General features: G+C 38.8%; 1 protein-coding gene across 2 annotated transcripts in view; it reads left to right on the top strand.

Annotated features, from left to right (window-relative positions):
* The window catches only part of FBN1 (fibrillin 1), a gene marked incomplete at both ends in the record, with an annotated part of 153,540 nt that overhangs the window by 14,666 nt on the left and 123,015 nt on the right, over nucleotides 1-15,859 (top strand). For both annotated transcript variants that reach the window (XM_080626640.1, XM_080626641.1), the window contains 4 exons: nucleotides 184-266; nucleotides 1,176-1,274; nucleotides 8,102-8,197; nucleotides 9,787-9,882. In XM_080626640.1, the coding sequence (XP_080482766.1) occupies nucleotides 184-266; nucleotides 1,176-1,274; nucleotides 8,102-8,197; nucleotides 9,787-9,882 (374 nt within the window). The remainder of the gene's footprint in view (nucleotides 1-183; nucleotides 267-1,175; nucleotides 1,275-8,101; nucleotides 8,198-9,786; nucleotides 9,883-15,859) is intronic.

The following is a 15,859-nucleotide window of genomic DNA, read 5'->3' as shown; positions in this document are numbered from 1 at the left end:
GTTACCTAAAAAACCCCAACAACCAAAGGCATACAGTTCTGCTAAAACACACAACATACAACACTTCTAGATTTAATTATTGAAATGTATATTGCAGTGATTTACTTTTTCCGTTTTTATGCCTCTACTTTTAAAACATATCGCTGAGTAAAAATAAGAATGCGTCCTTTTTTTTTTTTCCAGACCAAATGTGTGTGGTTCACGTTACAATGCTTACTGTTGCCCTGGATGGAAAACTTTACCTGGTGGAAACCAGTGCATAGTCCGTAAGTTAATCCAGTTGTGTGTTATGACTGAGGTTTATCTCTGTCCCTCTATGTCAGGGTATTTTTAATTGTATAGCAGAACTGAAATGTGTTTCTGTATGGTTTCAATAGCAGCTGCGCATCATTTCTTTACCATTTTAAATATATTAAGCTAATATACAAAGTTTTGTGGGCTATAATACAGTGATGTGATACCAGTATTTAACAAAGGATTAATCTCATCCACATGTTCTGTTTAAGTCTGTGGTAAAGGGATCCAAGGGGTGTGTGGACTCTTGGGAGCGAGTAGCTGTGGAATATGTTAATCTATTTAAGTAAAATAGAAGGAGGCAACAGCATCAGGCCAGCAAGTACACTTTCTGTGCTTGTTTGGACCATATCCTTGAAATATGTATGTAGGGATATAAATATAGACATATATCAATCATAGTGCTGTATGCATATTCATATGTAATGGTACAGTGGACCAGAAATAATTGTTAAAGGCACTTTGCCTAAGGCTGATAAGAACCTCTCCAGAAGTACTGAGGCAGCGTACTGTCAGATGGGAATTATTATGCTTATGTGTGTGTCTGGTGCAGAAATAAAGGGGACATTGTACTGCTGCCTCAGTGCCATCCTTCCCCCAAGAGTAGTAAAATGGACCAGCTTCACTTCTCCAAGGAAATTTCCCTGTATCTAGAGTGGCCTGTGGCACCTTCCCAGACCTTTTTAGAACAGATGGTGAAGGTCTAGGTTTTATCTGTCCTCTGCAGAGATGGGGATGGAACAGGAGGAGATGTTTTGGAATCTGTTGTATGCAATTTGAAGAGTTTGTAGGTATTTATGGTACTGAATTTTCTATCTGTGTTTTTTATGTGTTTGGGGTTTTGGAAACATATTTTAAAGGCATTTATGTTTTCTTTATAGCAATCTGCAGACATTCCTGTGGGGATGGATTTTGCTCTAGACCAAACATGTGCACATGCCCAAATGGTCAGATAGCCCCCTCCTGTGGTTCAAAATCAAGTAAGTATTTCTTCTGTGTCTTTGATATTGTTCTTCTGAGTCTGTGAAGCTAGTAAGGTATATAAAGTCAGTGGTCAGTGTTTAAGACAAATAACCTCCGAGTCACCAGACATACTTTTACCACAGGAAAGAAAGTGTAGCCTCCTGTGATGAAACTGAAGAATGACTCAGAGACCAACTATTGGGGGTGCTCTTTTTTGCCAGATCAAAACTGAATTAGTTTTATTGAAAGCTATATTCGTTTGCCAATTTGTAGCACTAATTCCAGTCTTCCTTGCTTTCTGGAAAATGCCTTATCTCTATTCAACGCTGGCATGCACACATATGCAGCACAGAAGTTGTAAAGATACAGCGAGATGACTGTTGACAGTTGGCTGAATTTGACCAATTTTGTAATTCTACTCCCATTTTGGGGGTTACTAAGGTAGACATGATGCTGTATTATGTGTATATGGGCCTGCAAGTATTACAGCATTTCCATGCCAAGCTCAATACATATCTTCTGAATCTACTGACTGATCCTATTCAGATGATACTTCTGTAGTTGCTTAGAGGTACAGAACTGGTCACAGTTTTAAAGTGGAACAGCTTTTCATCAGAAAAGAAAAGATGCTTTGGAAATGAAACTTTTCAGACAGATGACTTTTCCTAGAAATGTTTGGATTTTAGATTTTCAAGGAAGGTTCCCCAGATCCAGTAAAAAATAAGTAAAATTAAATTAATTCGATGAACCAGATAGCTCAATGACTAATCGTGAGTCAAATATCTAATATAAAGTAGGATGTTGCTTGGGATTATATCTCAGTTCGTATCAGAGATGCCAGCTGTAAAGTCCAATGTATTCTTATTTGAGTGTGATGCTTGTCTCTTAGAATATAGATGATTCAGATTTTTATATAAAATGTGAAGTTTCTGGGAAGAATTTTGGGGAAACTGTTCCTACAGATGCCCATAACTATCTGAACAACATATTAACTGAACTCCATGAGGAATGCATTCAGCTGAGGTCTGTAATATTATGCAATATGGTCATTCTTTTAATTCTGAATATCTATTCAGACTCAGTGTGTGGTCTGCTTTGCCCCTGTGTTTTTTTTACCTTGCCATTTTTTTGCTTTCCTAATTGATAAGAGTTTTCCCACTTCAGCTTGTGACTTTAGCATCTTTTTCATTCAATAACAGTGGAAAAACAATAACAACTGTGGAATGTAATGGAATGGCATGTACTAAAATGGTAAATAGTGTTCTTTGTAGTTCGACCCCTTTCACAGGCTCCTGTGATGTCTGTTAGGGAGAGGCCAGCATGAGGAGGGTATGGAGCTATGAAGCTCCCAGAGATTACTGGAAGGAGGAAGAGTGCAAAATGCTACACAAATCTGTGTGTTGTAGCGTTTCTGCCATGGTTTGCAGCTACTGTTTTACCAGGTGCATATGCCTTAATCCTGTAAGCCAGTAAAGGAAAGTATGACCTTCTCCCAAGTCTCCCTCAGGGTACAGAGGAGAGATGTATCCCTACATCTGTTACATGTTTTGGCACCTTTGTAAAAGGAATGTGTGGGCCTTAGTATTACCTCATTTTCGTCTTAGGCCACACTGAAGTATTTTATGAGTCAAGACTTAAAGGAAAAACAGAGTGTGAGTAACGTTACAGTTCTTCTCGTGGCTCTTTTCTGGAATATTCTACTATTGATCTCCATAGTTTTAGCCTTCATCAAAGTTGTACAGATAAATGGGTGCAGGACTTTATTATGGTTTTTAGTCAAGCAGCTTCTAAAGCCTGTATGACATAGCTATATTGGTTGTTGATAATTACTTCTTCTAGGTATAAATCATAGAATCATAGAATAGTTAGGATTGGAAAGGACCTTAAGATCATCTAGTTCCAACAATATTCTACTAATTCTAAACTTAATCAATGCTGACGTTATTGTCCTTACATTGCTATGTAGGTTTGCTCACTTTTGAATGTTGCTTTTCTGTATAAGATATAAATATTAACACTTTACAATTGGACTTAGGAGTTGGCTTAAAAAAATAGTTTCTATTGAGTTTCATCAGTGCAACAATTTAGGATGCATTGTGTGTGTGGTTGCATTACCTTTAGGTATTAAAACAAACCAAATCTAAAAGCAGAAGTGTCTTGAGTTATTGTAGAGACTCCACCGCCTCTGTGCACTTTTGTGTAATAATGTTTATGACCCAGAACCTCATTAGGACTTATAGAGCATACACTTGCTGTAAGTAATTTGATCTCTTGGCAGTGTAGACAAAATCCATGAATATGTATTTACACAGTCGACCACAATGACTTAGATCTGCTATTAGGAAACAAAGTAAACATAAACATTAATTAAAAGTACTGATTGACATCAAAGGGTTACTATCAACTTCCATTGATAGCAGTTAATATTTTGTCAGAATGCATTCATGTTTACTTTAATTGTGTTTTTTAAAATGAGAAAATTCTTTATTAAAATAGAAAATAATCAGAAGTAAATGATATATTTGTCACATTAAAAATGCAGATTAAAAATATGAATGACAATCCCATGATTTCTCAGGATTAAATGCATGACTTCTGATAGATGAGATATGTGTCTGAGTTGTCTTTTAGATATTTTACGCTATGTGTCTTTTTAGTACTTAAGGAATCGGTAATGGGCACAGGTTTTATAGTATGTACAGCCATAGACAGAAACCAAATTCGTGGTGACTCTTACAGACTGGTTGTCTGTCAGAATCAATTAATGCAGATTGGAAATGTGGATTGGAAAGCATAACAAAGCCTTCAAGTTCTTTTCTTACGCAGGTCAGTGTTGGGACTTTTCTGGTTACGAGTCAGCTTTAGCAATCTGATTCGTGGTTGAAAAGATCAACCGGTGGTTTTCTCAGCAGGGTTTTTTCTGACATGAGTGAACTTGCTGGCTGACTAGTGGTTATTTCTGTGTAATTAGTGAATTTTTGGGTATGCTTATGGTAGGCTTGGAGATAAGGTTGCTGTGTGTGGAGGCACCCGCCCCGCTGGCCCTGATACGTGGCTGGCTCTGGCGTCGCAGGTGCATGTGTGAGGAGATGTCTTACACCCTGTGCTGTGCTGGCTCTGTGGCGGCTGCTCCGCTGCTGCCTCTCAAACCACCTGGGCCATGGCTGCTTCGGTGGTGTCTGTTCGTGCTGCAGTCGTGCCAGTTTGTGCTGCAGACACACCCTGCAATCCTGCCATGTTGCTGCTGGGAAAGAGGGTATGAGAATGAGGAGTGTGTCTCTTTCAACATCAGGCACCCCCAGCTGACGCCGCTATGGGTCAAGCCACTGCTTTTGCTTCCAACCTGCTTTAGTCACACTGGCTTGGGCTGGTCTAAGCTGGAAGGTGTTTGCTGATGGGGCCATCTCTGAAGGAAGGGAGCCATGGCAGAGGCTCTCTAGAGAGCTGTGGAGGGTGCTGGGGCTGGGGGCTGGTGGGGAAAAGTGTCTGCACCCCTGGCAGGTTGGTTACACCTCCTGAGTGCACAATGGGGCTTGCTGTGGTCCCCAGCTACAGCAAGCTTCAAAGGCGCTGCCTGAGGACCGAGGTTTTCCTCAGAGACCACGTTGCTGCAGGGGGGGAGGCCAGGGCCTGGACCCTCAGCTTCATGCCCCGGGATCAGGGTGGTGTGGTTCAATGGCAGTAGAACCTGGAGCTCAGCCCCTTCCTTTGCAGTCTGCTGCTGTCTGACATGGTAATAGGTCTTGAATTGTAAATGTTCCCAGAGATTTCAAGGCTGCTGTGGCTTTTCGCAGCACCCCACACGCGGCTGCAGCCTGCATCCCATCCTGGCGCTAGTTGCCATCTCTCTCCTGAGTCAGTCACTCAAAGAGAAAGCTTGCTGAGCATCTGGGATGTGATGAGGCCGTCATTCGTTGTTTACAGCTCCTGGCAAGCAAATCCCTGCGTCATGCACGGCAGGGGCTGGGAGCGTTTCCTCAGCCGTGGCACAGGGAGACGAGAGGCAGCCTCTCCTCGTGGTACCTGCAGGGCCCCCTTGGCTTGGTTGTCCCTCCTGAGGATCGCAGACCCTCACACCTCACGATTTCTAGTTTGGAATCACAGAACAGACAGCGTGTGTGTTATCCTTCATCTGCTTGGTGAGCTCCTGCATGTTTCGTGAGCAGTTGTGGTGTCCCAGTGCTCTTGGTGTGAAGCAGGCTTTACTCAGCTTTGCTGAGAATTTATTCCAAAAGTCAGGAACTGTTACGCTCAAGCGTGGAGCTTGTTGTTTCGCTTTGCTAAGGAATGCAAACATTGCCCACACACAAAGCGTGTGTGGATGTGTTTGGTCTCACTGGCTCTTTTGCGGGTTTATAAAGCTATGTTCCTGCAGTCATTCCTGTTTTGACTTCAGAAGTTTCCAGTGCAGACTGTTTTCAAATTGGATGTGAAAGAGAAAACCAGTTGATTAAAAACTATAATTTATTAATATTGTTAACATTTCCTGAGCATGCTGAGTTAAGGCAAAGCTATATGCATTGATTTACCAGCCTTATGGCAATTCCTGTGCTTTTTCCCTGAGCGTCTGTCAGTGTGATACCTTGGAACAGGTTATTTCACTTACTGGAATATCCCCACTGACATTAATGGAATTGTTGATTTAGCTGAGAAAAGAGACTCTGGACCTGCGTTAATGTGCTACTTTTCAAAAATGCAGTCTTAAAATCATAATCTCAGCTCTAGACAGCCTTTGCATGTGTTTCTATAAACTTTTGGAAGGATAATATTTCAGAATAGTCTGTATGATTTTGGAAATACAATTTTCAACATTCCCTCAAAAGAAGGCAGAAAATTAGCAGTTTACTGACCGTATGTTACTGATTTTCTTGCTTTGGAGAAAGTTTACTGATTTGAATGGCTCATTTTAACAAAGATGACTGGGTGTCCCAGCAGTCTCCTGTAATGATTTTAGTTTAAGAAGAAGGAAGAAATATTTTACTTTGGAAAAGTTCCTTTAGGAAGCAGCAAGACAAATTATGGAAACTTTGTGTGTGTGTGTGTTATGTGTAAAACCACTCCTTATCCCAAAATGGGGAAATAGACTTGACTTTTACTTGAACAAATAATATGAAAATAATCATATAAGCTACTGTTAACCTTTTTATCTCAAATGTAGTTCAAACTATTTAAATGGCTTTGGTCTTCATGTGGGAATGGAAATTAGCTCTTGGCATAGCTTGCTCTAATTGAAATCAGTTTTGTGGTTTTTAAGTTCCTTCCCTGCTTGACAGATGATATCATTTCCTATGCTTCTTGTAATCCCCTCTGTTTTTCTAAGATTGTATAAAGCTAAGTTGAACTACACATTTTAAAGTAACTATACACCTTTTTCTGACCTACTTAGGACATTGTCCAACAATCTTCACCAGATATTCACTCTGTATTTGCAGACAATTTTACTTTTTGTTGAGGAATGTTAGTACATTTTTGTTGCCTGAAGCACTGAAGCACATCCAAAGTAGAACAAAGATGTATCATAACTATTAGACACACAAAAAATACAAGATACAGCTTTAACTTTTATAATTGAAGAATTAAGAGTATGAGTGTTTTAAATGTTAGGTTGTTTTTAAATCCTTTCTCCAATTGCATGTTTAACTTCTGTTTTGTGGATTCGTATTGCTGTAGAAGGCAATACAGTTAAAATCATTATTTTTACTTGAAAATAAAAATAAAATTCCATTCACATACTTCTGGACTGTAAAAAGCCAAATTATGTTTAAGGGCTTTGTGCAATGGGAAGAATTCAGTGGTTGGCATAACACCTGTAGCAACAGGCTCTGGCAGGACATACAATTTCTGATTTTCAGTCCTGAGCATTTCAGACAGCGTGGTGTAGGTATCCAGTGCTCCATCACAACCTACTGAAATGCTGATCTGACCATAATCCTATCTGGGGAGGAGCCTTTCATGTGGTTCCCGTTAAGAGGGAAACCATTTCCTGGCTGCTTACTGGAGTGCCCTGGTTCACAGCTGGATGAGACAGCAGGACCTGTAAGGAGGATTTCACTTGTTTGGGAGGTCTGCCTGCTTCTCTGTGCCTGATGAAGAGACTAGTTAAAAAATGAATTTGTCCTTATTTTATTAGACTTTTTATTTTTTAGACTTTTATGCTTTACTGGCATGGGACTTCAGGTGCATGTTAGTCATTATAAATGGTAGTGCTGCGGCTGAGGAGAGTGTGCTGCTGCTCTCCTGTTTCTTCTGCTTGCAAGGGAAGGTATTGGTTCTGGGGAAATGCTGTCTGTGAACTCCACAGCCCCAAGCACAGAAGCCAGCAGCAGGTTTATCTGGAAATGGCGTGCAAGAAAAGTCCTACCTGAACAAATCTGCTTCTGGTATTGCATGTGTCGGTAGAACCAGGCTGTCTTCAGGAGCTTCCTTATATGCTTCCCTTTAATACTTCCATCCTCCATTGCCCAGATGATAAGACTCCCTTTCTTCTTAGTTGTAACTACCAGAAGTTTAGTTCTTTTACCTTACTGATGGACTTTTCTCAGCACGGCAAACTAGGAGACAAATTCTGTGGATTTATGCTCATATGAAATGACGCTGACTTCAGTGAATAAGGGTGGTATCAAATTCTTGCACCTATTTTCCTGTCCTATATTCCTTAGAAATTGTAAATCAATATTGTTTTCTTATTACTTTAAGTATCTTACCTAAAATACACATCCTTGGTTTCTAATACTGGTTTCTAGTTCATAGAATCAATTCCTAAAAATAAAAAAATCTCTTAGCAGATAATTAAATGTTTCTGACTGATTTGATTTAACTGAGGAGAAACTTTTTTCCTTTCCAGTACAACACTGTAACATCCGGTGCATGAATGGAGGTAGCTGCAGTGATGACCATTGCCTCTGTCAGAAGGGATATACAGGAACACACTGTGGACAGCGTAAGTACACTATTATTAAAGTAGATACTGGGTACAGTTAGGTACTTCTTGGGTGTGTGGATCGGGCAGCCTTTAGCACTAAATTTCAGCTTACGCTGAGCTTGGTTTTGATCAGGTACAGTGGAATTTTACGGGAAAACACATGACTTTGTAATGAATGCTGAGTGAATTCTTTCTGATCAGGACTATTAAAATAAATAACATGTGAATTCATAATAATTGGATACAACTTGATCCTATAGTTCTCACACTACCATAATTCCCATTGACCTCAGGGCTTTCCACTCACTAAAGCAGTAGGCATATATTTAGAATTTACATGGGATTCAGTTTTCATCTTACAGACAGTATTAAGCTTTTTAATACAAAGCCTTGTTTAATTTCAGGGGTTTGCTTCAGACTTAGCATGCTGTAGGAATTTTGCTCATTTTGATGTTGTCTCATTAGAGTTGATTGACATATTTTTGATTTCCTCAATCAATCCTGAGCCAACAGCATTCCTTGGACCTGCTGCTTGAAACCTCTCCCAAACTGAGTCTGGTGGTCTCTTGCTCTGCTTGCCTGGAATGCTGTGAAGTAACTCAAATAAGGATGTAGACACTGGTTTTAACCAGGGCTGTCATGTTGCTATCTAGTGAACTATTGGTCTGACAGAGAAAATGTGTTTAGCTCATTTAATGAAAACCTTTTGTGCTCTGTCAAAATCAATAGCACACTTTACTTGAACTTCAGTGGGACCAGGAATTTACCCTAATAATCTGGAAGAAGATCATGTGGTGGAAGGATTAAGAATTGTATTTCTGCCTTTTCTGTGAAATAATAAGTGGATAAAGGAGGATAAATGGAAACCTTTCTACTGAAGTGAATATGAAATGGAACAAAGAATAACATTAGTCAATGAGCATAAAAATGTATTTAAAAGCCTGTTTCTCATGTAAATGTTATATTTAATGATTTTTTTTGAGAGCAACTGCTTTTGGAGTTCATTATGAGGAAAACTGGGTTCCGACTGTTGGCAGCATCATACAGGGAAAGTATATCTTGGAATAATGTAGTCAAAATAGATATTGATTACATTTTGCTGTTCTGGTTAATATTGTGAATTATTTAACATCAGCAAACAGCCCTTTAATACTGCATTGTTCTTCTTTTGTGTTAGAAGAACAAATAAATTTTTAAATTTGCTTCAGAGTAGGGAAAAAATTGAGGATTTAGAGATGAATTTTTTTCCTGCACCTTCTGTCTGCAGTCTCTACCGTATCAGTGTTGCTTTGTTGAAAGTTTGAAAGAGATGTTATTTTGGAGTTATGGAATTGTCTAGCCATCCGAAAGAGAAAGGCTTTGAGAGGTCAGAGAAGCTGTGACTGTTACTGTGTTTTTATTTTACTCCCTTGAAAAGATGAGCTCATAATACTAATGAGGCCAGGAAATGGGAAAAGATCATAAGTAGGTTCTGGAAAACAAAGTATCCTGTTCTGTTTACCATTTTTACCATTTTACTAAGTTTACCTGAGCTTGTTAAGTACAAACCTTCATATCTTCCTGGAAATAGCTCAATAAAGATTGCTTTTACCTTCCCTCTGATACAGCTGTCTGTGAAAATGGATGTCTAAATGGAGGGAGATGTGTGGCTCCAAATCGATGTGCTTGCACATATGGCTTTACTGGACCCCAGTGTGAAAGAGGTACGTGCCCTAAAATAGTGGGAAGAAAAAATGGATGTTCCAACTTGTTAATAGTAACTAAAAAATATTTAAATAGTAATATAAAATATTTAAACAGTAGTATTTTATTGGTAAAATAGAATTCATGTTCTTGTAGATAAAGAAGCTTTACTGAAAGGAAAACTCCAGTCTAAGAAAACTGTGGAGATATTAGTTATGGAATAACACAAATTAAAATGGTAACAACATTCCTTAACATTTCCTAAACAGCTCATTCTCTTTAATGAGAAAGAAAACTTTAGCATAGCTTTAAAAACAAACATTCAGTCTTCTTTTGTGATTTTTATATATATCACAAGTGTTGATTGGAACGATTTTAATGGTTAGTTCTTCAGTTCACAGTACGTTTACCAAATGTAGTTTTCTTTTCCAGAGACAAAAGTCCTCATTTATTTACTCTAACAGTAGTGTTGTTGAGCCATTACCTTTTCTAATTTATAGTTGAACTGATTGGGTTTGGTTTTGTTAGTCTCAAGACTGAAAATGAATTTTAAGTAGCATTTTTAGCAATATGTGAGCTTCATGAGGGTAGAGGCCAGGATGAAACACACATGCAATTGATTTAGGTCTTTCTTTTGTTTGCTTTTTTGCTATGAAAATATTTCAATGGAAGAGGTGGCAAATAAAAAAATAATGATAAATGTTTTTACTTAAACTTCAGTTTCTGGGTCATCAGAAAAGCTCTTTGTATATCTGGTACATTTGCTTACCAGTGATAAGCAGCATCTTGCCTTTGTCATTGGCATGTTTGGTTTTGGCACAATTTATTAAATACTTTTTCCGATTTTGTACAGATTTATTCTTATCAATTTTAGATTTTATTCACATATCCATAGTGCTAATCACAGCTGTTTCTAGAGGAAAACACAGCTATACCACTCTCTGATCTGGTGTATGGATTTTTTTCAGGGTTATTACACCAATTTAGCAGTTCATTTGAAAGACATATAGTGAACAATGTTTAGGTATAATCCTTCTGTCGAATTTTGTAGTATTAAAAATCAAACATTTTCATTTGCTAGAGCTATATATTTATCTGTTTTGTTGGAGATTCATGTGTACTTGTCATGCAATAGGTTGTGTTACATATATATGACATGGACAGAATGGACGTTAATAACCTGATTTGGGGCTTGCATGTAGGAGATGTGCTTAGTACATGAATTTTGTTCAGTGAGTGTGTTGGATGATCACTGCTGTTGGGGCTGCACCTGGAGTAATGGTTGGGTTTTTCATATGGGCAGCATAGGTTGGTGATGGCAGAACAACAGATCTTAGGGGACCAAAGCTTTTAGTTCAGTGCTAGAGCAGATGGTAAGATGAATCCGGTATTTTCTGTACTCCCTAGAGCAGATAAAATTGGGACTGTGTGAAGTCTTTCTGGTTGTCCACTCAGATGTTGTAAAAGTAGTTCCAACGGATGGTGAAGTTTTACTTCAGAGTAGTTCTGTTCTGAATCTTGGGATCTCACTTCTGGAGAGGGGTGAGGGGAATGGAAAATTAAGCTAAAAGTCTTAAGTTTGAAGAGAAGGCTTTACAGGTAAAGAATGTACTGAGTATTACTGCAAAAGCTTTGAATTTCAAGCAGTGAGTGTTCTCCATGGGTGAAGGTTTTGAGCCTTTAGTCCAATGAGGAGGCGTAAAGTGCAAGTTCAGAAGATTGTTCAGTGCTGCTTTTATGTTGCCTTATCTGGGACTGGTTTGACTCCACCTCTTTGGGGCAAGTTTCAGGGCTGAAGCCTGCTAGCAGCCTCAGTCCTGTCCCTCAGGTCTCCTGTCTTATGTCGGGTGGAGTGGGAAACTGGTGACACACAGCCATTTGAGCCAAATCATGCCATTATGAAATCCCATGCATGTTACTGAGCACAATTGTGGTGGCAATTTGTAACTTACATGCCTCGTCCATAAACAGTTTTGACTTAGAACATGTGTTTGATTCTGTAGTTATCAATAAAAGAGAAAACAGACATTAATGGACTAGTATTTCTGGCTAATGCTCAGTGCAGTACTGAGCCAAATGATAGTCATATCTTCCTAGAAAACCTCTGAAATCTGGCTTCTCTCACAGAGGTTTCATGCAGCCTCTCTACCTAGCTGAGCTAATATATTCCCGTCCTCTAACAAGGGTGTGGTGGGTTTTGGTCCCTGAATCACATTATGCCATCAGAAAAACTTTTTCTCAAGATAACTTTTCAAGTGCAAGCTAATGTTGGTCTTAGTCAGAATAACTTGCATTGTTCAGCACATGCACCTGTGTAGTCATTAGGGAGTTGTCTGGCTGCAGATGATTTTACACATCTGTCAGCTAAGTAAGAGGTCCATATTTTGAATCTAGCTTTGGAAAGCTATGTGGATTTGTGACACTCCCTGGTGGGCTTCTGATGTATATGTGGATGTTATCCAGTAAATTGACAATATTCATGCCTTGTAGAGCAAACCTGTCTTTATTAGAAAGGAAAAAAAGGGGAGGGGAGAGAGAAACCAAAACAAACCCAAAGCATCTCTATGGATGGAGGGGATGGGGGAGAAAATTACTCAAGAGAAATAGTCTCTTAAACTATCCCATTTCTGGGCGAACTAGGAGAGGCAGATTATTTGGAAAACACCACTTCTGGATATAAATGTAATGGGAAGTGATACAGTTTTGTGGCATGCACGTTCTCCATCTGTTTGGCTGTGGTTTGACTTCTAGGTTATGCCATGCCACAAGCTAACAGTAATGTAAGTAATTTACTGCTGCGTATCACACAGTGCTTTTCTCTACAAGCATCAACTAATAGTAACAGTCACAGAGTGTTTGTGGCACGTATGTCACAGACCAAAGACGATTCCAGCCTTTGCTGCATATGTCGTAGCTTAGAACTGTCTTGAATAAAACAATGTTGAGGCAACCAAATTCATGGGGGTTACTCCAATAATCTGATGCGAAAAACAATTAAAATGTTGCAGGTGGTTGTACCTAAGCTAGAGCCAGTTTCTTACATCCAGAGACAAGTTGTGTGGTTTTGTCTACTGGTTTAAGTAGTTTTTCCATACTTTTGGACCGTATTTATAGTACAGATTAGCCTGATTGGTATTGCCTCAGTAAATACTGACCATATGATTGTTAATGATGATCTATGACACTTCTGTGTAGCTTCAAATACATGCACAATGAAAGTGCTTTATCTGGTCAAAGACCTGCTGCTTTCACAGTGCTGCAAACTCCATCAGATTTGTGGCACAAGTATTTTTGTGTATGTATTCAGTCATTCTTTGAGAGGGCAGCAGCTGGCCTTGGACAGTTTTGGCACACAAATTGCTTTTTGTGTGTCTTAGGAGTTTTAATAATGATATAAAACACTATAAACATGAGCAAAAAGAATTTTTAGATTTATTATTATCACTAGAGTTCCTCTTTATGTTCTGGGAGTGTGTACCATGTCACTATTTTATATAAGCTTCATCAGAGCTGGACTGGTCACTGTAGCATGGTCAGAAGTGGCATCATTAGCTCCTAAATTTGTGCAGGGTGTTTGGCACCTTTCCGAGCAGAGAAAGCCTCCTGGGCCTGCTGTCAAGTATATGCAGGTGTGTCGTAAGTAGAACATACCTGGCTTTTCTGTGGGATCATGTTCATTGGAAAGGTGAACTTGACATGAGCTAAACCATAAAAGTGCAGTGGGGTTAGAAATGCCTCTTACATCAATTTAAGACACATTTAAATTACATAGTCCAGAAAGGAAAATATTTCATGGATATTGGATCAGTTAAAATTTGAACTTCAAGGATTCCTTCTGGAAGGTGCTGAGTTCTCTGGCTGTGATCCAGTGATGGGCTTTGACATGCATTTAAATTCAAACCTGAGATGTCAATATGCCTAAAATCACATGAGTGCTTAAAGGCCTTGCTGGATTTTGGCCCAAGTTTTCAGAGTCAGTTAACATCTGAGAGGTGCACTCAGCTTTTAGCATATCATTTGGCCAGATAGTTAATGAAAAGAAATCCCAGGTAACAGAAAATGCAGTGCAAGCAAAGCAAAATTTCTTCTGTTGGTTAATAACTGGATGCCAGCTTTGCGCCCTTTGACTAATGCTGAATGACTTGAGTGAGATACAGATTCTGCAGTTCCTTTTAGAGTTGCTGAAGGGATTGAGATCACACACTTAGCTTATGGTCCCTTGAGGATGATTCAGAACATCGACAGCTCTTTTTATTGTCTGTAAAATAGCCTAGGGGATTTAGCTGGCTGTATGAAATGCCCACGTTTGGGTCATGTGAAAACATCCCTATGTCAAGGACTTAAGAAAGTCCAGAGGAAGAAGTGATGTTAAGAGCTCAGAGAGATCAGACATGCTTATCAGATTTGGTAGAACTGTGTCCTCCAAACTTGTGCATAAAAGCTTTCTTGACTCTTTGAATCTGTTTCTCTTTGGACATCTGGATGATTATACTTTAAGAGGGTGAATTCTATATAATATAAAATTGTACATTGCTGTTATCCATGTATTGCAAAAATGCAATGAAATGTGCTTTTTTTTTTCTGTCTGGATCCATTTAGAAGAACACAGTGGAAGCTTAGAATGTGTTACAGCCCTGTTTGTTTATTTGAATGCTTGTGACAACATCGGGCTCAATCCTGCTGCATTTTGGAGTTTTGCCACATGCTTCACATAGGAGCAGAATTGGGCCTGATGTAGTTCACATATTAAAAATGTACCACGTGTGTTTTGTTTTTTTCTGAAGTCAGAATATGAGCAAATGATTGCTTTTTCTTTAAACAAAGCCGTTTCTGCTCTCTTCATGGCAGGAATTTTTGCATAATTTTTAATTGTATTTGGCCATTATTAAAAGTTCCCAGAATTAATGCCATATGTAAAAATATCTTTCCCAGATCCTCTCTATGAAAGTGCAGCCGCTGAAAATGGTTGAGAGTAGTGTAGTGCTGTGTATGTTTTTTCCTTTCTAAATACTACAACGGGTAGAATGTTTTCCCAAAGAGGACACTGCACCCCTAAGTGTGCCCCGTCTCTGGTATTTAGTCTAAATGGAAAGTAAATAACAAAGTGTAGATAGCAGTAAAAGTATGTTCCCAAAGCCTTATGTTGCATTTAAAGTAGTATTGCAGCATATGGTAGCTGGCAAAGATTTGAATAAACTTGATTTCTGCAGCTGTCTTCCAAGAAACACATCTGTTGACATAGACATGTAGTTTCTGCAGTCTTGTAACATGAATGCATGTCCAGTATTATAGCAGGAAACTAAAGGATGGCTAAGCTTGAAGGCCTGAAATAAGGACTCTTGAACACCATTTTTGCCCTGAAAAATTGTGAAAAATGGCTTCAGGCTGAAGATAAATATATTCAGAGAGTGATGTTTTACTGTCCTTAAAACAATTACAATATATGTTGATGTCTTTCACTTTCAAAACAAAAAATTCAGTATCAGTGTCTTGGATTATCTTCTGTATAGAAGAGGTTGGGATAAATTGATGAGAAGTTCTATAATTTTTAAAATTGAAGCTGTAGCTTAATGGTGGAGAAGCCAGACTGTGCAGAATAGCTGTGTGTGATTAAAGTTGGTTTATATACTTAGCAATATAATCAATAGATGTCAGGATCAAACTCAGTATTAAGCCCAGTCTGTTACTTAATGGCAAAAAGCATCCTTAGGATCTTGTGTATGTGAAGTCTTTTATCCATTGTTCTGTTCTTTGCAGATACACCCAATAACCAGTCCTGTGTTGCTTGCTCTATGCTTTATGCAACGCGAAACATCACATAGCAAGTTTTAAAATGTTTCTTCAGATAAATGCTTAAAGCTTAATCAAGATCAATAAATGATTCAGTATATATGGGCTTAGGTCTCTTGTGAGATGTGAGGGCTCCAATTTTTGTACACAAAGCTGAACACTTACATTTTGTTCCAAATCGAGTTTTGATTTCAGTCAAATCCAAAT

The sequence above is a fragment of the Psittacula echo genome (genome assembly GCF_963264785.1).
Source record: "Psittacula echo genome assembly, chromosome: 10".
Classification (NCBI taxonomy): Eukaryota; Metazoa; Chordata; class Aves; order Psittaciformes; family Psittacidae; genus Psittacula; species Psittacula echo.
This window is presented reverse-complemented; position numbering and strand designations above follow the sequence as displayed.